Source organism: Mustelus asterias, chromosome 13, assembly GCF_964213995.1.
Source record: "Mustelus asterias chromosome 13, sMusAst1.hap1.1, whole genome shotgun sequence".
NCBI classification, from domain to species: Eukaryota; Metazoa; Chordata; class Chondrichthyes; order Carcharhiniformes; family Triakidae; genus Mustelus; species Mustelus asterias.
Window position 1 is genome coordinate 2,141,631 of NC_135813.1, and position 24,701 is coordinate 2,166,331.

The 24,701-nt window shown below is 54.2% G+C and overlaps 1 protein-coding gene across 1 annotated transcript; it reads left to right on the plus strand.

The window, feature by feature from the left end:
• The first annotated feature begins 1,457 nt into the window (after nt 1-1,457).
• Nucleotides 1,458-23,046, plus strand: surf1 (SURF1 cytochrome c oxidase assembly factor). Its single transcript, XM_078226165.1, has 9 exons — nt 1,458-1,555; nt 4,774-4,849; nt 5,203-5,327; nt 5,432-5,514; nt 17,713-17,904; nt 19,041-19,113; nt 19,508-19,670; nt 22,364-22,445; nt 22,853-23,046. Exons 1-9 carry the CDS (start codon nt 1,532-1,534, stop codon nt 22,917-22,919), a joined length of 885 nt encoding a protein of 294 aa, XP_078082291.1. The 5' UTR covers nt 1,458-1,531; the 3' UTR covers nt 22,920-23,046.
• The last annotated feature ends 1,655 nt before the right edge of the window (nt 23,047-24,701 follow it).

Here is a 24,701-nt window from a genome sequence, read left to right on the forward strand (position 1 = left end):
TCAGAAGACAAACACAGGACACGGCGGACAGAATATCTTTTGTCGTCCAGTACTTCCCCGGAGCGGAGAAGCTAAGACATTTTCTTCTGTCATCTATGAAGATGAACATCTCGCCAAGGCCGTCCCCACATCTTGCTTTCAGACAACTGCACAACCTCAAACAGACCATTGTCCGCAGCAAACTACCCAGCCTTCAGGAGAACAGTGACCACGTCACCACATAACCCTGCCACAGCAACCTCTGCAAGACGTGCCGGATCATCGACACAGATGCCATCATCTCACGTGAAAACACCATCCACCAAGTACACGGTACATACTCTTGTGACTCGGCCAACATTGTCTACCTGATACGCTGCAGGAAAGGATGTCCCGAGGTTTGGTACATTGGCGAGACCATGCAGACACTATGACAATGGAAGAATGGACTCCACTCAACAATCACCAGGCAGGAGTGTTCCCTTCCAGTCGGGGAACACTTCAGCAGTCACAGGCATTCATCCTCTGATCTTCGGGTAAGTGTTCTCCAAGGCGGCCTTCACGACACACAACGCAGAATCGCTGAGCAGAAACTGATGGCCAAGTTCCACACGCATGAGGACGACCTCGGCCAGGATCTTGGGTTCATGTCACACTATCTTGCCTGGGCTTGCAAAATCTCACTAACTGTCCTGGCTGGAGACAATACACATCTCTTTAACCTGTGCTTAACCTTCTCTCCACTCACATTGTCTGTACCTGTAAAGATTTGATTACCTGTTAAGAGTCGCATTCTAACCATTATGGTGTAATTGAATTTGTGTCTTTATAGGCCCTGTTTGTGAACTGAACTCTTCACTCACCTGATGAAGGGCTTAAGGCTCCGAAAGCTCATGGCTTTTGCTACCAAATAAACCTGTTGGACTTTAACCTGGTGTTGTGAGACTTCTTACTGTAGTTGGCACACTCAGGATTGTTCAGTAAGTGCTGTCCATTGAGGAATCACATGATTAGTTTGGGGTTTTGTCTGGTCGAGAATGATATTGTTACCTGAGACTAACTCAAAGGGTTAAGGTCGGAGGGGAGGGGTTAGGGTTAGAGGGTGGACGTTGTGCCAGAGGGTTAGGGTCAGAGGGTCGGGGTTAGGGGTCAGAGGGTGGGGGTTAGGGTCAGAGGGTCGGGGTTAGGGTCAGAGGGTCGGGGTTAGGGGTCAGAGGGTGGGGGTTAGGGTCAGAGGGTCGGGGTTAGGGTCAGAGGGTCGGGGTTAGGGGTCAGAGGGTGGGGGCGCTGAGATTCCCTGGCAGACCCGGCCACAGGGCCAAACATCAGCCGCACATCCTGCGGCAGCAACTGATCCAAAACAGAGACCCCGGCCCCGCCCCCCTCACCCCTCGGCCGCCCTCCCTTCACCCCGGCCCCGCCCCCCTCACCCCGGCCCCGCCCCCTCGGCCGCCCTCCCTTCACCCCAGCCCCGCCCCGTGAACAAGATGGCGCTTTCCGTGTGTGAGCCGGAAATTGTGACCCGGAAGTGTAGCGGAGGTTCCGGGTGAGGATGCTGCGGGTTGTCTGCCGCCGGGTGAGTTCCCGCCGGTCCCCGGGATGGGGGGCAGCTGGAGGCCTGCGACCCCGCGCTCTCCCTGCCCCTTTCTCGGGGGATTTGGAGCCTCAGTGTTTATACACAGTGCAGGAGGCCATTCAGCTCATCGAGTCTGCAGTGACTCTCCCACCCTCCCTGTGCATCCACCGTGGCCAATGGGACACTGAGGGGCAATTTAGCACAGCCAATCAGCCTAACCCACACACCTTTGGGCTGTGGGAGGAAACCCACGCAGACACGGGCAGAACGCGCAGACACGGGGAGAACGCGCAGACACGGGGAGAACGCGCAGACACGGGGAGAACGCGCAGACACGGGGAGAACGCGCAGACACGGGGAGAACGCGCAGACACGGGGAGAACGCGCAGACACGGGGGAGAACGCGCAGACACGGGGAGAACGCGCAGACACGGGGAGAACGCGCAGACACGGGGAGAACGCGCAGACACGGGGAGAACGCGCAGACACGGGGAGAACGCGCAGACACGGGGAGAACGCGCAGACACGGGGAGAACGCGCAGACACGGGGAGAACGCGCAGACACGGGGAGAACGCGCAGACACGGGGAGAACGCGCAGACACGGGGAGAACGCGCAGACACGGGGAGAACGCGCAGACACGGGGAGAACGCGCAGACACTGGGAGAACGCGCAGACACGGGGAGAACGCGCAGACACGGGGAGAACGCGCAGACACGGGGAGAACGCGCAGACACGGGGAGAACGGGGAGAACGCGCAGAGTCTGCACAGTGTAATCCAGTCCAGCTGAGTTTCTGGTCAATGCTAACCCCCAGGGTGTTAACAGTGGGGGATTTAGTGATGTTAAAGCTATTAAATGTAAGGGGGGGATGTTTGGATTCTCTCCTGTTGGAGATGGCCATTGTCTGGACCTTGTGTGGCGTGAATGTCACTTGTCAGTCCCAGCCTGGATATTGTCCAGGTCTTGCTGCATTTGGACACCGACTGCTTCAGTATCTGGGGAGTCGCGAATGGTGCTGAACATTGTGCAGTCATCGGCAAACATCCCCACTTCTGACCTTATGATGGAGGGAAGATCATTGATGAAGCAGCTGAATATAAATGGCAGTCACTCTCATTCAACGATGTTGCCATCACTGAAATCCCCTACATTATCAATATCCTGGGGGGTGATCATTCACCAGAAATTGAACTGGACCAGCCATATAAACACAGTGGCTACCAGAGCAGGTCAGAGACTGGGAATACTGCGATGAGTAACTCACCTAACTCCTCAAAGCCTATCCACCATCTACAAGACACAAAGAAAGGGCGGCACGGTAGCACAGTGGTTAGCACTGCTGCTTCACAGCTCCAGGCTCCTAGGTTCGAATCCCGGCTTGGGTCACTGTCTGTGTGGAGTCTGCACATTCTCCTCGTGGTCTGCGTGGGTTTCCTCCGGGTGCTCCGGTTTCCTCCCACAGTCCAAAGATGTGCGGGTTAGGTTGATTGGCCAGGCTAAAATTGCCCCTTAGTGTCCTGAGATGCGTAGGTTAGAGGGATTAGAGGGTAAAATGTGTAGGGATATGGGAGTAGGGCCTGGGTGGGATTGTGGTCGGTGCAGACTCGACAGGCCGAATGGCCTCTTTCTGTACTGTAGGGTTTCTATGATTCTATGAAATCAGGAATGCAATGGAATACTCCTCACTAGGAATCCTGTGGCGAGTAACTCACCTCCTGACTCCCCAAAGTCTGTCCACCATCTACAAGGCACAAGTCAGAAGTGTGATGGAATACTCCCCACTTCCCTGGATGGGTGCAGCTCCAACAACACTCAAAAAGCTCAACACCATCCAGGACAAAGCAGCCCACTTGACTGACACCCCATCCACCACCTTCAACATTCACTCTCTCCACCATTGACACAGTGACAGCCGTGTGTACCATCTGCAAGATGCACTGCAGGAACTCCCCAAGGCACCTTAGGCAGCACCTTCCAAACCCACGACCCATACCATCTAGAAGAGCAAGGGCAGCAGATACCTGAGAACATCACCACCTACAAGTTCTCCTCCAAGTAACTCACCATCCTGTCTTGGAAATTTATCGCCGTTCCTTCACTGTCACCGAGTCAAAATCCTGGAATTCCTCCCCATGACTGTACCTACACTTCAGAGACTGCAGTGGCTCAAGAAAGCAGCTTACTATCATCTTTTTGAGGGCAATTAGGGATGGACAGTAAATACTGACGAGCGAAGCCCACATCCTGTAAATGTGTTAAAACAAAACATCTGACATTCAGCACTTTTGTCCATGTTTGAACCAAGGCTGTAATGAGGTCAGGAGCTGAGTGACCCTGGCAAAACCCAAACTGGGCGTCACTGAGCAGATTATTGCTGGGCAGGTGCTGCTTGATAGCGCTGTCGATGACCCCTTCCATCACTTTACTGCTGATCGAGAGTAGACTGATTGGGTGGTAATTGCCCAGGTTGAATTTGTCCTGCTTTTTGTGTATAGGACATATGTGGGCAATTTTCCACATTGCTGGGTAGATGCCAGTGTTGTAACTGTACTGGAAGAGCTTGGCCAGGGGAGTGGCAAATTCTGGAGCGCAAGTCTTCAGTACTATTGCTGGAATGTTATCAGGGCCCATTGCCTTTGCCGTATCCACTGCCTCCAACCGTTTCTTGATATCACATGGAGTGAATCGATTGGCTGAAGACTGACATCTGTGACGCTGGGGACCACTGGAGGAGGCTGAGATGGATCATCCACTCGGCACTTCTGGCTGAAGATTGTTGCAAATTCTTCAGCCTTATCTTGTGCACGAAGTCCTGGATACAGATCTGTCGCTGTATAAGCACAGCTCAGACACTGCAGCCTCTTGGAACTCAGTTTAAGGCTGAATCTCCTCTCCATTTTCCAGAATCATCGTGTATTGAATGTTCTGGTGAGATTTGTTCCGTGATTGGATAGCTTCTTAAAGGAGCCAGCACTGGCAGGATGGGCCGAATAGTGCAGGGTTATGGGTGGGGTCTGGATGGGCAAGTTGGCCCTTCGGAGAGTTGGTGCAGACTCGATGGGCCGAATAGCCTCCTGCAGAGGATTCTATGATTCTGAGCTCTCTGCCTTGTATTAAGCATGGAGTCTTAAGGAAGACATCGGCAGTGTATCGGTGGGGCCCACAGGAATCCCTGGTGTTGAGCCCTTTTAAATCTTTCTGGGTTCTTTTCTCTCAGGTACTGAATGTTCGCTCAGCAGAAGTGGTCACTGGAACTCACCTGACCTTCCCCGGTGTCAGATCAAAGTTCAATGGTAAGGAACTCTCCTCACTCTGCAATCACAGCTTGGGAATACTTCCACCTCGCATTTATATAGCACCTTTAGTTAGTGAAAACATGTCAAGCTGATTCAGAAAAGGGTGATTCAAACAGAATTTGACATTGCATCATACCAACAGACAGGGCAGGTCAGCCGAGGGTGGGTTTTAGCGAGTGTCTTAGGGAGGGAATTCTGGAACTCGGGGCTCAGGCAGCTGAAGGCACGGCTGCCAGCAGTGGAGGGATTAAAGTTGGGATCCGAGGGTTGTAAGTCTGGAGGGTGTTATAGTGATGGGGAGTCTGGGCCCAGAGCGATGGTTAATGCTGCTGTGTGTGTTTGGGCTGCAGGGGTTGTGAGACGCAATGGAGCGCACATCGCCACCACAGCGGTTGCTGAAGGTGCTGACAATTCCATCCTGAAGTGGGCTCTGCTCCTAATCCCAGCCGCCACCTTTGGCCTCGGAACCTGGCAGGTAACCTTGAGGGAGTGGGGCCTGTCTGGGGAGGTGGGTGGGGCCCGGGAGGTGGTGGGGGTGGGTTTTCTGGGCGGGGTCTGATTATTTCTCTGTCTTTCCAGGTTCAGCGTCGGAAATGGAAACTGCAGCTTATCAAAGAACTGAAGGAGAGAACGCACTCTGACCCCCAGCCCCTGCCCCTGGAGTGAGTAACTCTGACCCCCAGCCCCTGCCCTTGGAGTGAGTAACACTGACCCCCAGCCCCTGCCTCTGGAGTGAGTAACTCTGACCCCCAGCCCCTGCCTCTGGAGTGAGTAACTCTGACCCCCAGCCCCTGCCCTTGGAGTGAGTAACTCTGACCCCCTGCCCTTGGAGTGAGTAACTCTGACCCCCTGCCCTTGGAGTGAGTAACTCTGACCCCCAGCCCTTGGAGTGAGTAACTCTGACCCCCAGCCCTTGGAGTGAGTAACTCTGACCCCCTGCCCTTGGAGTGAGTAACTCTGACCCCCTGCCCCTGCCTCTGGAGTGAGTAACTCTGATCCCCAGCCCCTGGAGTAAGGAGCTCTGACCCCCTGCGTCTGGAGTAAGGAACTCTGACCCCCTGCCTCTGGAGTGAGGAACTCTGACCCCTTGCCCCCGGAGTGAGTAACTCTGACCCCTTGCCCCCGGAGTGAGTAACTCTGACCCTCTGCCTCTGGAGTGAGTAACTCTGACCCTCTGCCCCTGGAGTGAGTAACTCTGACCCCCTGCCCCTGGAGTGAGGAACTCTGACCCTCTGCCTCTGGAGTAAGTAACTCTGACCCCCTGCCTCTGGAGTGAGGAACTCTGACCCCCTGCCTCTGGAGTGAGTAACTCTGACCCCTTGCCCCCGGAGTGAGTAACTCTGACCCTCTGCCTCTGGAGTGAGTAACTCTGACCCTCTGCCCCTGGAGTAAGGAACTCTGACCCCCTGCGTCTGGAGTAAGGAACTCTGACCCCCTGCGTCTGGAGTGAGGAACTCTGACCCCCTGCGTCTGGAGTGAGGAACTCTGACCCCCTGCGTCTGGAGTAAGTAACTCTGACCCCTTGCCCCCGGAGTGAGTAACTCTGACCCCCTGCGTCTGGAGTGAGTAACTCTGACCCTCTGCGTCTGGAGTGAGGAACTCTGACCCTCTGCCCCTGGAGTGAGTAACTCTGACCCCCTGCCCCTGGAGTGAGGAACTCTGACCCTCTGCCTCTGGAGTAAGTAACTCTGACCCCTTGCCCCCGGAGTGAGTAACTCTGACCCTCTGCCTCTGGAGTGAGTAACTCTGACCCCCAGCCCTTGGAGTGAGTAACTCTGACCCCCAGCCCTTGGAGTGAGTAACTCTGACCCCCTGCCCTTGGAGTGAGTAACTCTGACCCCCTGCCCCTGCCTCTGGAGTGAGTAACTCTGATCCCCAGCCCCTGGAGTAAGGAGCTCTGACCCCCTGCGTCTGGAGTAAGGAACTCTGACCCCCTGCCTCTGGAGTGAGGAACTCTGACCCCTTGCCCCCGGAGTGAGTAACTCTGACCCCTTGCCCCCGGAGTGAGTAACTCTGACCCTCTGCCTCTGGAGTGAGTAACTCTGACCCTCTGCCCCTGGAGTGAGTAACTCTGACCCCCTGCCCCTGGAGTGAGGAACTCTGACCCTCTGCCTCTGGAGTAAGTAACTCTGACCCCCTGCCTCTGGAGTGAGGAACTCTGACCCCCTGCCTCTGGAGTGAGTAACTCTGACCCCTTGCCCCCGGAGTGAGTAACTCTGACCCTCTGCCTCTGGAGTGAGTAACTCTGACCCTCTGCCCCTGGAGTAAGGAACTCTGACCCCCTGCGTCTGGAGTAAGGAACTCTGACCCCCTGCGTCTGGAGTGAGGAACTCTGACCCCCTGCGTCTGGAGTGAGGAACTCTGACCCCCTGCGTCTGGAGTAAGTAACTCTGACCCCTTGCCCCCGGAGTGAGTAACTCTGACCCCCTGCGTCTGGAGTGAGTAACTCTGACCCTCTGCGTCTGGAGTGAGGAACTCTGACCCTCTGCCCCTGGAGTGAGTAACTCTGACCCTCTGCGTCTGGAGTGAGGAACTCTGACCCCCTGCGTCTGGAGTGAGGAACTCTGACCCCCTGCGTCTGGAGTAAGTAACTCTGACCCCCTGCGTCTGGAGTAAGTAACTCTGACCCCCTGCCTCTGGAGTGAGTAACTCTGACCCCTTGCCCCCGGAGTGAGTAACTCTGACCCTCTGCCCCTGGAGTAAGGAACTCTGACCCCCTGCGTCTGGAGTGAGGAACTCTGACCCCCTGCGTCTGGAGTGAGGAACTCTGACCCCCTGCGTCTGGAGTGAGGAACTCTGACCCCCTGCGTCTGGAGTAAGTAACTCTGACCCCCTGCGTCTGGAGTGAGGAACTCTGACCCCCTGCGTCTGGAGTGAGGAACTCTGACCCCCTGCGTCTGGAGTAAGGAACTCTGACCCCCTGCGTCTGGAGTGAGGAACTCTGACCCCCTGCGTCTGGAGTGAGGAACTCTGACCCCCTGCGTCTGGAGTAAGTAACTCTGACCCCCTGCGTCTGGAGTAAGTAACTCTGACCCCCTGCCTCTGGAGTGAGGAACTCTGACCCTCTGCCCCTGGAGTAAGGAACTCTGACCCCCTGCGTCTGGAGTGAGGAACTCTGACCCCCTGCGTCTGGAGTGAGGAACTCTGACCCCCTGCGTCTGGAGTGAGGAACTCTGACCCCCTGCGTCTGGAGTAAGTAACTCTGACCCCCTGCGTCTGGAGTGAGGAACTCTGACCCCCTGCGTCTGGAGTGAGGAACTCTGACCCCCTGCGTCTGGAGTAAGGAACTCTGACCCCCTGCGTCTGGAGTGAGGAACTCTGACCCCCTGCGTCTGGAGTGAGGAACTCTGACCCCCTGCGTCTGGAGTAAGTAACTCTGACCCCCTGCGTCTGGAGTGAGGAACTCTGACCCCCTGCGTCTGGAGTGAGTAACTCTGACCCTCTGCCTCTGGAGTGAGTAACTCTGACCCCTTGCCCCTGGAGTAAGGAACTCTGACCCCCTGCGTCTGGAGTAAGGAACTCTGACCCCCTGCGTCTGGAGTGAGGAACTCTGACCCCCTGCGTCTGGAGTAAGGAACTCTGACCCCCTGCGTCTGGAGTGAGGAACTCTGACCCCCTGCCCCTGGAGTGAGTAACTCTGACCCCCTGCGTCTGGAGTGAGTAACTCTGACCCTCTGCCCCTGGAGTAAGGAACTCTGACCCCCTGCGTCTGGAGTGAGGAACTCTGACCCCCTGCGTCTGGAGTGAGGAACTCTGACCCCCTGCGTCTGGAGTGAGGAACTCTGACCCCCTGCCCCTGGAGTGAGTAACTCTGACCCCCTGCGTCTGGAGTGAGTAACTCTGACCCTCTGCCCCTGGAGTGAGGAACTCTGACCCTCTGCCCCTGGAGTGAGGAACTCTGACCCCCTGCGTCTGGAGTAAGGAACTCTGACCCCCTGCATCTGGAGTGAGGAACTCTGACCCCCTGCGTCTGGAGTAAGGAACTCTGACCCCCTGCGTCTGGAGTAAGGAACTCTGACCCCCTGCGTCTGGAGTAAGGAACTCTGACCCCCTGCCCCTGGAGTGAGGAACTCTGAACCCCTGCGTCTGGAGTAAGGAACTCTGACCCCCTGCGTCTGGAGTGAGGAACTCTGACCCCCTGCGTCTGGAGTAAGGAACTCTGACCCCCTGCGTCTGGAGTAAGGAACTCTGACCCCCTGCGTCTGGAGTGAGGATCTCTGACCCCCCTGCGTCTGGAGTAAGGAACTCTGACCCCCTGCGTCTGGAGTGAGGAACTCTGACCCCCTGCGTCTGGAGTAAGGAACTCTGACCCCCTGCGTCTGGAGTGAGGAACTCTGACCCTCTGCCCCTGGAGTGAGGAACTCTGACCCTCTGCCCCTGGAGTAAGGAACTCTGACCCCCTGCGTCTGGAGTAAGGAACTCTGACCCCCTGCGTCTGGAGTAAGGAACTCTGACCCCCTGCGTCTGGAGTGAGGAACTCTGACCCCCTGCGTCTGGAGTAAGTAACTCTGACCCCCTGCGTCTGGAGTGAGGAACTCTGACCCCCTGCGTCTGGAGTGAGGAACTCTGACCCCCTGCGTCTGGAGTAAGGAACTCTGACCCCCTGCGTCTGGAGTGAGGAACTCTGACCCCCTGCGTCTGGAGTGAGGAACTCTGACCCCCTGCGTCTGGAGTAAGTAACTCTGACCCCCTGCGTCTGGAGTAAGTAACTCTGACCCCCTGCCTCTGGAGTGAGGAACTCTGACCCTCTGCCCCTGGAGTAAGGAACTCTGACCCCCTGCGTCTGGAGTGAGGAACTCTGACCCCCTGCGTCTGGAGTGAGGAACTCTGACCCCCTGCGTCTGGAGTGAGGAACTCTGACCCCCTGCGTCTGGAGTAAGTAACTCTGACCCCCTGCGTCTGGAGTGAGGAACTCTGACCCCCTGCGTCTGGAGTGAGGAACTCTGACCCCCTGCGTCTGGAGTAAGGAACTCTGACCCCCTGCGTCTGGAGTGAGGAACTCTGACCCCCTGCGTCTGGAGTGAGGAACTCTGACCCCCTGCGTCTGGAGTAAGTAACTCTGACCCCCTGCGTCTGGAGTGAGGAACTCTGACCCCCTGCGTCTGGAGTGAGTAACTCTGACCCTCTGCCTCTGGAGTGAGTAACTCTGACCCCTTGCCCCTGGAGTAAGGAACTCTGACCCCCTGCGTCTGGAGTAAGGAACTCTGACCCCCTGCGTCTGGAGTGAGGAACTCTGACCCCCTGCGTCTGGAGTAAGGAACTCTGACCCCCTGCGTCTGGAGTGAGGAACTCTGACCCCCTGCCCCTGGAGTGAGTAACTCTGACCCCCTGCGTCTGGAGTGAGTAACTCTGACCCTCTGCCCCTGGAGTGAGGAACTCTGACCCTCTGCCCCTGGAGTAAGGAACTCTGACCCCCTGCGTCTGGAGTGAGGAACTCTGACCCCCTGCGTCTGGAGTGAGGAACTCTGACCCCCTGCGTCTGGAGTGAGGAACTCTGACCCCCTGCCCCTGGAGTGAGTAACTCTGACCCCCTGCGTCTGGAGTGAGTAACTCTGACCCTCTGCCCCTGGAGTGAGGAACTCTGACCCTCTGCCCCTGGAGTGAGGAACTCTGACCCCCTGCGTCTGGAGTAAGGAACTCTGACCCCCTGCGTCTGGAGTGAGGAACTCTGACCCCCTGCGTCTGGAGTAAGGAACTCTGACCCCCTGCGTCTGGAGTAAGGAACTCTGACCCCCTGCGTCTGGAGTAAGGAACTCTGACCCCCTGCCCCTGGAGTGAGGAACTCTGAACCCCTGCGTCTGGAGTAAGGAACTCTGACCCCCTGCGTCTGGAGTGAGGAACTCTGACCCCCTGCGTCTGGAGTAAGGAACTCTGACCCCCTGCGTCTGGAGTAAGGAACTCTGACCCCCTGCGTCTGGAGTGAGGATCTCTGACCCCCCTGCGTCTGGAGTAAGGAACTCTGACCCCCTGCGTCTGGAGTGAGGAACTCTGACCCCCTGCGTCTGGAGTAAGGAACTCTGACCCCCTGCGTCTGGAGTGAGGAACTCTGACCCTCTGCCCCTGGAGTGAGGAACTCTGACCCTCTGCCCCTGGAGTAAGGAACTCTGACCCCCTGCGTCTGGAGTAAGGAACTCTGACCCCCTGCGTCTGGAGTAAGGAACTCTGACCCCCTGCGTCTGGAGTAAGGAACTCTGACCCCCTGCGTCTGGAGTGAGGATCTCTGACCCCCCTGCGTCTGGAGTAAGGAACTCTGACCCCCTGCGTCTGGAGTAAGGAACTCTGACCCCCTGCGTCTGGAGTGAGGAACTCTGACCCCCTGCGTCTGGAGTGAGGAACTCTGACCCCCTGCGTCTGGAGTAAGTAACTCTGACCCCTTGCCCCCGGAGTGAGTAACTCTGACCCCCTACGTCTGGAGTGAGTAACTCTGACCCTCTGCGTCTGGAGTGAGGAACTCTGACCCTCTGCCCCTGGAGTGAGTAACTCTGACCCTCTGCGTCTGGAGTGAGGAACTCTGACCCCCTGCGTCTGGAGTGAGGAACTCTGACCCCCTGCGTCTGGAGTAAGTAACTCTGACCCCCTGCGTCTGGAGTAAGTAACTCTGACCCCCTGCCTCTGGAGTGAGTAACTCTGACCCCTTGCCCCCGGAGTGAGTAACTCTGACCCTCTGCCCCTGGAGTAAGGAACTCTGACCCCCTGCGTCTGGAGTGAGGAACTCTGACCCCCTGCGTCTGGAGTGAGGAACTCTGACCCCCTGCGTCTGGAGTGAGGAACTCTGACCCCCTGCGTCTGGAGTAAGTAACTCTGACCCCCTGCGTCTGGAGTGAGGAACTCTGACCCCCTGCGTCTGGAGTGAGGAACTCTGACCCCCTGCGTCTGGAGTAAGGAACTCTGACCCCCTGCGTCTGGAGTGAGGAACTCTGACCCCCTGCGTCTGGAGTGAGGAACTCTGACCCCCTGCGTCTGGAGTAAGTAACTCTGACCCCCTGCGTCTGGAGTAAGTAACTCTGACCCCCTGCCTCTGGAGTGAGGAACTCTGACCCTCTGCCCCTGGAGTAAGGAACTCTGACCCCCTGCCCCTGGAGTAAGGAACTCTGACCCCCTGCGTCTGGAGTAAGGAACTCTGACCCCCTGCGTCTGGAGTGAGGAACTCTGACCCCCTGCGTCTGGAGTAAGGAACTCTGACCCCCTGCGTCTGGAGTGAGGAACTCTGACCCCCTGCCCCTGGAGTGAGTAACTCTGACCCCCTGCGTCTGGAGTGAGTAACTCTGACCCTCTGCCCCTGGAGTGAGTAACTCTGACCCTCTGCCCCTGGAGTAAGGAACTCTGACCCCCTGCGTCTGGAGTGAGGAACTCTGACCCCCTGCGTCTGGAGTGAGGAACTCTGACCCCCTGCGTCTGGAGTGAGGAACTCTGACCCCCTGCCCCTGGAGTGAGTAACTCTGACCCCCTGCGTCTGGAGTGAGTAACTCTGACCCTCTGCCCCTGGAGTGAGGAACTCTGACCCTCTGCCCCTGGAGTGAGGAACTCTGACCCCCTGCGTCTGGAGTAAGGAACTCTGACCCCCTGCGTCTGGAGTGAGGAACTCTGACCCCCTGCGTCTGGAGTAAGGAACTCTGACCCCCTGCGTCTGGAGTAAGGAACTCTGACCCCCTGCGTCTGGAGTAAGGAACTCTGACCCCCTGCCCCTGGAGTGAGGAACTCTGACCCCCTGCGTCTGGAGTAAGGAACTCTGACCCCCTGCGTCTGGAGTGAGGAACTCTGACCCCCTGCGTCTGGAGTAAGGAACTCTGACCCCCTGCGTCTGGAGTAAGGAACTCTGACCCCCTGCGTCTGGAGTGAGGATCTCTGACCCCCCTGCGTCTGGAGTAAGGAACTCTGACCCCCTGCGTCTGGAGTGAGGAACTCTGACCCCCTGCGTCTGGAGTAAGGAACTCTGACCCCCTGCGTCTGGAGTGAGGAACTCTGACCCTCTGCCCCTGGAGTGAGGAACTCTGACCCTCTGCCCCTGGAGTAAGGAACTCTGACCCCCTGCGTCTGGAGTAAGGAACTCTGACCCCCTGCGTCTGGAGTAAGGAACTCTGACCCCCTGCGTCTGGAGTAAGGAACTCTGACCCCCTGCGTCTGGAGTAAGGAACTCTGACCCCCTGCCTCTGGAGTAAGGAGCTCTGACCCCCTGCGTCTGGAGTGAGGAACTCTGACCCCCTGCCCCTGGAGTGAAGAACTCTGACCCCCTGCCCCTGGAGTGAAGAACTCTGACCCCCTGCCCCTGGAGTGAGGAACTCTGACCCCCTGCCCCTGGAGTGAGGAACTCTGACCCCCTGCGTCTGGAGTGAGTAACTCTGACCCCCTGCGTCTGGAGTAAGGAACTCTGACCCCCTGCCCCTGGAGTGAGTAACTCTGACCCCCTGCGTCTGGAGTAAGGAACTCTGACCCCCCTGCGTCTGGAGTGAGTAACTCTGACCCCCAGCTTCACAGCTGTAAGAAGTAGGAGCAATGGTCAATCTCAGGGGAACTATTGGAGTTCAGGGAATGTCTCTGGAGCGAAATCCAGAGGCTCAGATTAAAGCTGTGGCAACATCACTTCAAATCCCAGATAAAAACACTAAAAACCCATCTTGTTCAGTATTGCTCTTTAGGGAAGGAAATCTGCCGTCCTCACCTGGTCTGGCCTACATGTGACCCCAGAGCCACAGCAATGTGGTTGACTCTCAACACCCCTCTGAAATGGCCTGATAAGCCACTCAGTTGTTTTTAACTGCTACGGTCTGTTAAAATAACAGCAAATCCAGCCCTGTCAATCCTGCAAAATCCTCTCTGATAACATCTGGGGCTTGTGCCAAAATTGGGAGAGCTGTCTCCCAGGCTAGTCAAGCAACAGCCTGGTATATTATGGAAACATACCTTACAGATAATGTCCCAGCTATTGCCATCACCAACTCTGGGTATGTCCTACCCAGAGGTGGTGGCACAGTGGTATACAGTTGGGACTGTAGCCTGGTGGGTGTTCATAAAGGCACCAGCCAGGCCTGATGATTAGAAGGGCTAACTCTGTATGAGGCTAAGGACAGTAGGAGCAGCAAAGAACAGGATGTGCAGCTATGGAACAGGCTCTGGAGCCAATTGCACAATGCCTTTAACAGATAGTGATTGGACACACATCTGTGTGTTGTGTTCCTGAGAGAAATACGACCCCTGACAGAGGCACGACTCTTCAGCTTTTGTGACCAAAAGGACAGCGATTGATTAGTGCCTGTCCTGTGAGTACGTGACTGGAAGCATGATCGGTGCCAGCAATATCTGTGTAAGGAGAGATTCGGAAACATCAGCAGGGTCAACAGAAGAAGCAGCAACGCTCAGAGTCTGGGACTTGGTGATATCGGAACAAAACCCATCAGGGAGAATCTGATCAGGCCGCCTGACCATGGGTAGTATCCCAATGACCAAGCTGTGAGTCTGAATATTCTGAGGTTTTGAATACTTAGTGTATAACAAAGTAGACAGAGGTTGAATACTTTACAAAGTTTGATGTCTGGTGAGCTAACGTTTAGTTGTAAAGTTTGATACTTTTGTGGTAACTTAGAGTGCAACAAAGGAGACTTGTTGTACAATAATTAAAGAGTTTGAGTGTCTTTGTCCATGGCATCAGTTGACCCAAGTTCGAGGGCAACAGGAGGGAGTTGCCCCGGGACTCCTCAACACCGGCTCTGGACCCCATGAAATCCATGAGGCGCTGTGGTTATCAGGGTAGTTGGGAATGTGAAATTGGACAAAAGAGCTGAATTCAGGATGAGGTCAGGGTGAGTGGTCTTGATATCAAGACAACATTTGACTGAGTATGGCATCAAAGAGTCAATGGGAATCGGGGGGGGGAAACCCGTCTGCTGGTTGGAGTCATACCTAGCATGAAGCAAGATGGTTGTGGTGGTTGGAGGTCAATCATCTCAGCTCCAGGACATCACTGCAGGAGTCCCTCAGGGTCAGTGTCCGAGACCCAACCATCTTCAGCTGCTTCATCAATGACCTTCCCTCCATCATAAGGTCAGAAGTGGGGATGTTTGCCGATGACTGCACAATGTTCAGCACCATTTGCAACTCCCCAGATACTGAAGCAGTCGGTGTCCAAATGCAGCAAGACCTGGACAATATCCAGGCTTGGGCTTATAAAGAATAAGTAGCATTCACACCACACAAGTATCAGGCAATGACCATCTCCAACAAGAGAAGATCTAACCATCACCCCTTGACATTCAATGGCATTACTATCACTGAATCCCCCACTATCAACATCCTGGGTCAGAAACAGAACTGGACCCGGCCATGTGGATACTGGACCCGGCCATGTGGATACTGTGGCTACAAGAGCAGGTCAGAGGCTGGGAATCCTGTGGTGAGTAACTCACCCCCTGACTCCCCAAAGCCTGTTCACCATCTACAAGGTACAAGTCAGGAGTGTGATGGAATACTCCCCACTTGCCTGGATGGTGCAGCTCCAACACTCAAGAAACTCAACACCATCCAGGACAAAGCAGCCCCGCTTGATTGGCATCTACAAACACTCACTCCCTCCACCACTGATTCACAATGGCAGTCGTGTGTACCATCTACAAGATGCACTACAGCAATTCACCGAGGTTTCTTAGCCTGTGCCTTCCAAACTCATGACCGTTACCATCTAGAAAGACAAGGGCAGCAGATACCTGGGAACCCCCCCCCCACCACCACCTGGAAGTTCCCCTCCAAGTCACTCACCATCCTGGCTTGGAAATATATCGCCGTTCCTTCACTGTCGCTGGGTCAAAATCCTGGAACTCCCTCCCTAACAGCACTGTGGGTGTACCTACACCTCATAGACTGCAGCGGGTTCAAGAAGACAGCTCACCACCACCACCTCAAGGGGCAGTTGGGGATGGGCAAAGATGCTGGTCAAGCCAGTGATGCCCACACACTGCGAAAGGAATATAAAAGAATCCGGCCGCTGAACCTGCTCTGCCGTTCAATAAGGTCACAGCTGATGTGATTGTGGCCTCAACTCCACTCCCTGTCTGAACCCTCCACTCCCTTTATTGATCAGAAATCTGTGTAACGGCATATTCAGTGACCCAGTCTGTGCTGTTCTCAGGGAGAGAGAATTCCGAGAGAGGAAATTCCTCCTCATGGAGACTGCTTGAATTTAAATGTCCCCCGCCAGAGGGGGAAACTTCCTCTCAGCATCCACCCTGTCAATCCCCTCTCAGAATCTACAACAATCTGAGGTCCCTATCTGCTTTAAGAAGATGACCATCATCCCGGTACCAAAGAAAAGCCAGCAGCGAAGCCTTAATGACTATCGGCCGGTGGCTCTGACGTCCATCATTATGAAGTGCTTCGAAAAGTTAGTCATGGCACAAATCAGTTCCATCCTCCTGGGCTGCCTGGGTTCACTACAGTTTGCCTACTGCCGCAACAGGGTCCACAGCAGACGCCATCTCCCTGGCCCTGCACCCAACCCTGGAACACCTAGATAACAAGGACACCTATGTCAGACTCCTCTTTATTGACTACAGCTCAGCCTTCAACACCATTATTCCTACAAAACTCATCTCCAAACTCCGTGGCCTGGGCCTCAGTTCCTCCCTCTGCGACTGGATCCTAAACTTCCTAACTCATAGAACACAATCAGTAAGGATAGGCAACAACATCTCCTCCACGATCATCCTCAACACCGGTGCCCCAACAGGGCTGTGTCCTCAACCCCCTGCTATACTCCTTATACACCTATGACTGTGTGGCCAAATTCCCCTCCAATTCGATTTTCAAGTTTGCTGATCTCAAACAATGATGAGACAGAGTACAGGAATGAGATAGAGAATCTGGTGAACTGGTGCGGCAACAATAATCTCTCCCTCCATGTCAACAAAACAAAGGAGATTGTCATCGACTTCAGGAAGCGTAAAGGAGAACATGCCCCTGTCTACATCAACGGGGACAAAGTAGAAAGGGTCGAGAGCTTCAAGTTTTTAGGTGTCCAGATCACCAACAACCTGTCCTGGTCCCCCCATGCCGACACTATAGTTAAGAAAGCTCACCAACGTCTCTACTTTCTCAGAAGACTAAGGAAATTTGGCATGTCAGCTACGACTCTCACCAACTTTTACAGATGCACCATAGAAAGCATTCTTTCTGGTTGTATCACAGCTTGGTATGGGCTCCTGCTCTGCCCAAGACCGCAAGGAGCTACAAAAGGTCGTGAATGTAGCCCAATCCATCACGCAAACCAGCCTCCCATCCATTGACTCTGTCTACACTTCCCTCTGCCTTGGCAAAGCAGCCAGCATAATTAAGGACCCCACGCACCCCAGACATTCGCTTTTCCACCTCCTTCAGAGAAAATGATATAAAAGTCTGAGGTCACGTCCCAACCGACTCAAGAACAGCTTCTTCCCTGTTGCTGTCAGACTTTTGAATGGACCTACCTCGTAACAAGTTGATCTTTCTCTACACCCTAGCTATGACTGTAACACTACATTCTGCACCCTCTCCTTTCCTTCTCTATGAACGGTATGTTTTGTCTGTATAGCGCGCAAGAAACAATACTTTTCACTGTGACAATTAATCAAATCAAAATCTTATGTTTTAATAAGATCACCTCTCATCTAAACTCCAGTTGGTAAAGGCCCAACCTGTTCAACCTTTCCTCATGAGAGAAAGCCCTTCCTTTCCGGGCTCGCACTGACCCTCTGTCTTTGGTCCTTTCCACAATCAGTGTTTGGGAGGCTGGGATTGAGTAAATTTGCAGTCATTGCCCTGGGGTTCAGTCCTGTGTGTGGGCGGGGGAGGGCGGTGCTAACACAAACTCTAATCCTTGTGTGCTCTCTGTGCAGAGCGCTGGAGCTGAAGGAGCTGGAGTACAGGCGAGTGAGGGTGCGAGGAAGGTTTGACCATTCAACGGAGCTCTACATCATGCCCCGATCGCGGGTGGACGCAAACAAGGAGAAACAGGAAGCTGGACGTCTGATATCCAGCACAGAGACCGGGGCCAATGTAGTCACACCATTCAACTGCTCAGACCTGGGGTATGTATCAGAGCGCCATTCAGGAACAGGAGGTAGCAACTCAGCCCCTCGAGCCTGTTACACAGGAACAGGAGGAGGCCATTCAGCGCCCATGACAGGTACAGCACAGAGTTAGATACAGAGTAAAGCTCCCTCTACACTGTCCCCATCAAACACTCCCAGGACAGGTACAGCACGGGGTTAGATACAGAGTAAAGCTCCCTCTACACTGTCCCCATCAAACACTCCCAGGACAGGTACGACACGGGGTTAGATACAGAGTAAAGCTCCCTCTACACTGTCCCCATCAAACACTCCCAGGACAGGTACGACACGGGGTTAGATACAGAGTAAAGCTCCCTCTACACTTTCCCCATCAAACACTCCCAGGACAGGTACAGCACGGGGTTAGATACAGGGTAAAGCTCCCTCTACACCGTCCCCATCAAACACTCCCAGGACAGGTACAGCATGGGGTTAGATACAGAGTAAAGCTCCGTCTACACTTTCCCCATCAAACACTCCCAGGACAGCTACAGCATGGGGTTAGATACAGAGTAAAGCTCCGTCTACACTTTCCCCATCAAACACTCCCAGGACAGCTACAGCATGGGGTTAGATACAGAGTAAAGCTCCCTCTACACTGTCCCCCATCAAACACTCCCAGGACAGGTACAGCATGGGGTTAGATACAGAGTAAAGCTCCCTCTACACTGTCCCCATCAAACACTCCCAGGACAGGTACAGCATGGGGTTAGATACAGAGTAAAGCTCCTTCTACACTGCCCCCATCAAACACTCCCAGGACAGGTACAGCACGGGGTTAGATACAGAGTAAAGCTCCCTCTACACTGCCCCCATCAAACACTCCCAGGACAGGTACAGCATGAGGTTATTCTCTTCCTGATGTGTCCTTGAGGTATTTTGCTGTTAGCCACAGCACGTCGGCTTGTCTTTCCCACTGAAACTCCAAATTAGTTGGAAAAATGAGTTTGTTTTGATGTTGGCCTGTGATATCGGCAGTGAGCAGACCACTCAGCCCATTACTCTGAGGCTAGCCCCCTGTCCCAGCCATCAGCTCCATCATAGTGTGCGTAAAACTAATCGCCAGTCGCTCCTTGCGTGCTGTGACCTCTGGATGAATTTCTGTATTTCAGGGTGAGGATTCTGGTGAACAGGGGCTTTGTACCCAGAACGAGGGTCAAACCCGAAACTCGCAGCAGAGGACAGGTGAGAGGAGCCAACAGACGGGCCGGTGAGGGAGAGAGGCCAAGTCACTGGGTGGGTGGACACCAAAACAGGAGCGAGTCCATGGACTGCGGGGCTGAGTGGCCACCGCTCCTCTGTGATAGTTTGTGGCGATGGGAACTTTGTGGCCTCAGTAACCTGTGGCAACCAGTCTCCATAACTCGCCACCAATACAAATTGCTCGTTCGCTGGCTTCAAGGTCAACATGCTTGGGCCAAAATTGGACAGGTGTCGAGAGGCGGGGTGGGGCGGGAGGAGGGTGGAGACTCTCTGGTTCAGTATCAGTGGGGAATCATTTGCAGCATTCAGAGTCGGTGCTGGGAACTGTGGATCTTTTTCTCAGGATGACGAGTTGTTTGTCATCTCCTTTCCCTAGATTACAGAAGAGGTCGAACTTGTTGGGGTGGTTCGACTCACAGAAACTCGCAAACCCTTCACCCCTCAGAACGATGTTACGAAGAATTGCTGGCATTACCGGGACTTGGAGGCAATGGCACAGGTTGCTGGCACTGAGCCGATCCTCATCGATGCGGACCTGGGTAAGACTGGGTGAGAAACTGCTCAGAGTGGCACTCACCACCTCGAAGTGAGAGATTGTGGGTTCCACTCGTTACTCAAGCCCACAACCCAGGCTGACATTTCCATGCTGGAGGCAAAATCCTGCAGATGCTGGAATCTGAAACAAAAACAGAAAAGGCTGGAAAATCTCAGCAGGTCCAACAGCATCTGTGGAGAGATGTCAGGGCTAACTCGAAACGTTGGCCCTATTTGCTCTCCACAGATGCTGCCAGACCTGCGGAGGTTTTCCAGCATCTTCTGTTTTTGCGACATTTCCATGCAGTACTGAGGGAGTGCCGCACTGTCAGAGGGTCAGCACTGAGGGAGCGCCAAACGGTCAGAGGGTCAGTGCTGAGGGAGTGCCGCACTGTCAGAGGGTCAGTGCTGAGGGAGTGCCGCACTGTCAGAGGGTCAGTACTGAGGGAGTGCCGCACTGTCAGAGGGTCAGTACTGAGGGAGTGCCGCACTGTCAGAGGGTCAGTACTGAGGGAGTGCCGCACTGTCAGAGGGTCAGTACTGAGGGAGTGCCGCACTGTCAGAGGGTCAGTGCTGAGGGAGCGCCGCACTGTCAGAGGGTCAGTGCTGAGGGAGTGCCGCACTGTCAGAGGGTCAGTACTGAGGGAGCGCCGCACTGTCAGAGGGTCAGTACTGAGGGAGCGCCGCACTGTCAGAGGGTCAGTGCTGAGGGAGCGCCGCACTGTCAGAGGGTCAGTACTGAGGGAGTGCCGCACTGTCAGAGGGTCAGTGCTGAGAGAGTGCCGCACTGTCAGAGGGTCAGTACTGAGAGAGTGCCGCACTGTCAGAGGGTTAGTACTGAGAGAGTGCCGCACTGTCAGAGGGTTAGTACTGAGGGAGTGCTGCACTGTCAGAGGGTCAGTGCTGAAGGGGTGCCGCACTGTCAGAGGGTTAGTACTGAGAGAGTGCCGCACTGTCAGAGGGTTAGTACTGAGGGAGTGCCGCACTGTCAGAGGGTCAGTGCTGAGGGAGTGCCGCACTGTCAGAGGGTCAGTGCTGAGGGAGTGCTGAGGGAGTGCCGCACTGTCAGAGGGTCAGTACTGAGGGAGTGCCGCACTGTCAGAGGGTCAGTGTTGAGGGAGTGCCGCACTGTCAGAGGGTCAGTGCTGAGGGAGTGCCGCACTGTCAGAGGGTCAGTACTGAGGGAGTGCAGTACTGAGGGAGTGCCGCACTGTCAGAGGGTCAGTACTGAGGGAGTGCCACACTGTCAGAGGGTCAGTACTGAGGGAGTGCTGCACTGTCAGAGGGTCAGTGCTGAGGGAGTGCCGCACTGTCCGAGGGTCAGTGCTGAGGGAGTGCCGCACTGTCAGAGGGTCAGTACTGAGGGAGTGCCGCACTGTCAGAGGGTCAGTGCTGAGGGAGTGCCGCACTGTCAGAGGGTCAGTGCTGAGGGAGTGCCGCACTGTCAGAGGGTCAGTGCTGAGGGAGTGCCGCACTGTCAGAGGGTCAGTGCTGAGGGAGTGCCGCACTGTCAGAGGGTCAGTACTGAGGGAGTGCCGCACTGTCAGAGGGTCAGTTCTGTTGTCACTATTTAACCCTCAGCCAACATCGCTAAAATAGATGATGTGGTAACTCTCTAACTGCTGTTTGTGGGAGTCAAAAGGAAAGGAGTATAAAAATCAGGAAGTCTTGCTATAACTATACACGGCACAAGTTAGACCCCACCTGGAATACTGTGAACAGTTTTGCGCCCCTTATCCAAGGAAGATATACAGACATTAGAGGCAGTCCAAAGAAGGTTCACTAGTTTGATCCCGGGTATGGAGGGATTTTCTTATGAGGAGAGGTTGAGTAGGTTGGGCCTGAACTCATTGAAGTTTAGAAGAATGAGAGGCGACCTTATTGAGACATATCAGATTCTCCAGGGGGTTTGACAGGGTCGATGCTGAGAGGTTGTTTCCCCTTGTGGGAGTGTCTAGGACCAGAGGGCATCATCTCAGAGTGAGGGGGTCACCCACTGAAGACAGAGATGAGGAGGAACTTCTTCTCTCAGAGGGGAGTGAATCTGGAATTCTTTCCCGCAGAGGGCTGCAGAGGCTGGGGTGTTAAGTATGTTCAAGGCTGAGACAGACAGATTTTTAATCAGTAAGGGAATCGTGGGTTATGGGGATAAGATGGGAAAGTGGAGTTGAGGATTATGATCTCAGATCAGCCATGACTCATTGAATGGCAGAGCAGACTGATGGGCCGAATGGCCTGCCTCTGCTCCTGTATCTTCTGGGCTACTTCAAATTGTGATTTCACCCACAACTCCTCGACGTTTACCCTGTCCAATCCTGTCTCTCGGACATTCTCTTCAATCTCGCCCTTTCCTTTCTAACCTCTGATTTCTGGTGTTCTTCTTGAGAGTTTTTACACCTTCTCCAGTTCTGTCCTTTTTATAAGATGGTCACCAGACCTCTGCACCTCAATGTGACCTCACGTTCAAGCTTTTTAATTCTATCCAGCTGGAACTGGATCCCTCAGCCGAGATTTCCCAAGGAATATGTGGCCTCTTTATCCATCCAATCAAAACCTTAGCACCTTGCCTCGAGGTTAGAGTTCAGCTTGTGAGGTGACAGGAACCTGGAGCCGCGCTGCGTTCTCTCTGCCTCGGCCGGGTTTCTGACTGATCATTTTGCTGCTTTTCTTCAACTGATTACATCACCATCTCTCACAGAAAGCACAGTCCCTGGAGGTCCAATCGGAGGACAGACAAGAGTGACCCTGAGGAACGAGCACCTGCAGTATATCCTAACCTGGTAAGATCCTGGGGCAGGAGGCAGGCACTGTCGGGCCAAGTCCTGCTTATAACCTCAATGCCAACATGTCTAGAAATCACTACTGGTCCAAGCCGATATTTCTGCTCCGCCAGCTGCCTCTCACCCTTTCCTTCCTCCCTCGTATTAATCCAGCTTCCCCTCACCTTAATCAGCCACTCCCTATGGGAGCGAGCTCTACATTCTCACCAGAATTCCCTATTGGTTTGAGTAGTGACATTTATGGCCTGGTTCTGGCCACACCAGCATGTCTCCCCTATCCAGCCTCTCCTGGTCGCCCCCTCAGTAAAGAGCCCCATGCCTGTTCAATCTGCGACTGTTGTAACCTATCTGATTAGGTCGGTTTGATGGTTCGCTGACTGTATAAATGTTGTATTTTGATTTGGAAGGTATGGACTGTGTGCAGCAACATCCTACATGTGGTTCCAGAAGTTTGTACGAAAAATCGCCATCTAGTGACAGTTCCGCGGCTCCTCCACAGAAATCAGTTTCTCTGCCCGGAATCTATTTTTACCCAGCTGTGGGAAATATTAATGATGCTGTAAATTCTGATAAATAAAAGTGATCTGTTTATATTCCAAACAAGCTTCCTCTTGTTCTATATAAATATACCCCCTAAACCAGGACAGTGTGAGAGGAGGACACGGGGACAATCAGCAGAACCTTGAGGAGAGTGCGAGAGGAGTCCGGTTACCTGGCACGGGTGAAACCGTGATCCAGCAGATGGCTACCTGGCAAGAGTCAATGATTAGGGTAGCCAATGAGGTTAAACCAAGGCTCTACCTGATGCAATTTTTCAAAGCCATCTCGGCCTTTTGCCTGAGGTGAAGCGTCAGATCCAGCCTGGGATGGGCTGCAATGCCTCATCCTGTCAGCTTGGATCTTGTCTCTCTCGTGGGGACCATGAATTGGATTCAATTTGAATCTTTTTTTGGATTGAATAAAAAGTTTTTAGAACAGATTTAGGCTAGCAGTAGATTAGTAGTGGGCTTCAGAGTGGGACCTAGACTCGTTTACATAATAGCGTATTTAGTATTTTGTTCGTGAGAATCTAACACTAGGGACCATCTAGTTAGCTGTAAATAAACAATGGAAATTTATTTTTAATTGAATCGTTGCTAGAGGGTAAAAATGGCAGTAGTGTGCTTCTCCTGTGGAATGTGGGAAATCAGCGACAGTTCAAACATTCCTGATGACTACAGCTGTAGAAAGTGTCCAATTGTATGGATCGGTTGGAGTGGCTGCTGGACACACTTCAGGAGCACTCAGGAGGTGGAAAGCATTATTGGCAGGAGCTTTCGAGACGTGGTCACACCCAAGGTTCAGGCAGATAAGTGACCGCTAGAAGGGGCAGACAGACAGCACAAGAATTCCTTATGGCTAGCCACCCTAACATTTTGGATACTGTTGCGTTGGGGGGGGGAATTTGGATACTGTTGTGGGTGGGGGGGGGATTGTCTTTCGGGGATGGGGACAGCAACAGCAGCCAGAGTGGTGGCATCACAGCTGGCTCTTGTACGGCAGGAATGGTCTAAGTGCAGTAGAGTAGCAGTAATAGGGGACTCTGCAGGGGCACAGATAGGTGTTCCTGCGACTGTAAGAGACTCCAGGACGGTGTGTTGTCTCCCTGATGCCAGGGTCAAGGATGTCTGAGTGGGCATGGGACATTTTCGGAAGGGAGGGTGAGTAGCCAGGGGTCATGGTACTGACATTGGCAGGAAGAGGGACAAGCTCTTGCAAAGGGAGTCCAGGGTGTTGGGTAGTAAATTGAAAAGCAGGACATCTAGGGTTGTAATCTTGGGATTACTCCCTGTGCCAGTGAGGCTAGGATTAGGAAGATATTGCAGCTCAACACGTGGCTACAGAGCTGGTGTAGGAGGGAGGGCTCCAGATATGTAAATCAATGGGATGTCTTCCAGGGTAAGTGGGATCTGTACACGGGTGGGTTGCACCTAAACTGGATGGGCAACAATATCCTGGCAGGGAGGTTTGCTAGTGTCACTTGGGAGGGTTTAGTGTGGCGGGGGGTGGGAACCAGAGCAGTAGGTCAGTAAGTGAAATGACCAAGGTGGAGTTAGAAACTAAGGCCAATAAGACCAAGAGGAAGAAAACACAGATGTTACTGAACACAGGGACTGGCGGTATTTTAATGGGAGGAGTATGACAGGTAAGGCAGATGAGCTTAAGAGCTTGGATGAGTACATATAACTATAATGTTGTAGCTATTACAGACTTGGG

Bases quoted from the DNA above. Each gene is read 5' to 3' on its own strand.
- surf1 (XM_078226165.1), top strand. From the start codon at position 1,532: ATGCTGCGGGTTGTCTGCCGCCGG. The intron at 17,905-19,040 runs GTATGTATCAGA...TCTGTATTTCAG, and splicing joins TTCAACTGCTCAGACCTGGG to GGTGAGGATTCTGGTGAACA. The intron at 19,114-19,507 runs GTGAGAGGAGCC...TCCTTTCCCTAG, and splicing joins AAACTCGCAGCAGAGGACAG to ATTACAGAAGAGGTCGAACT.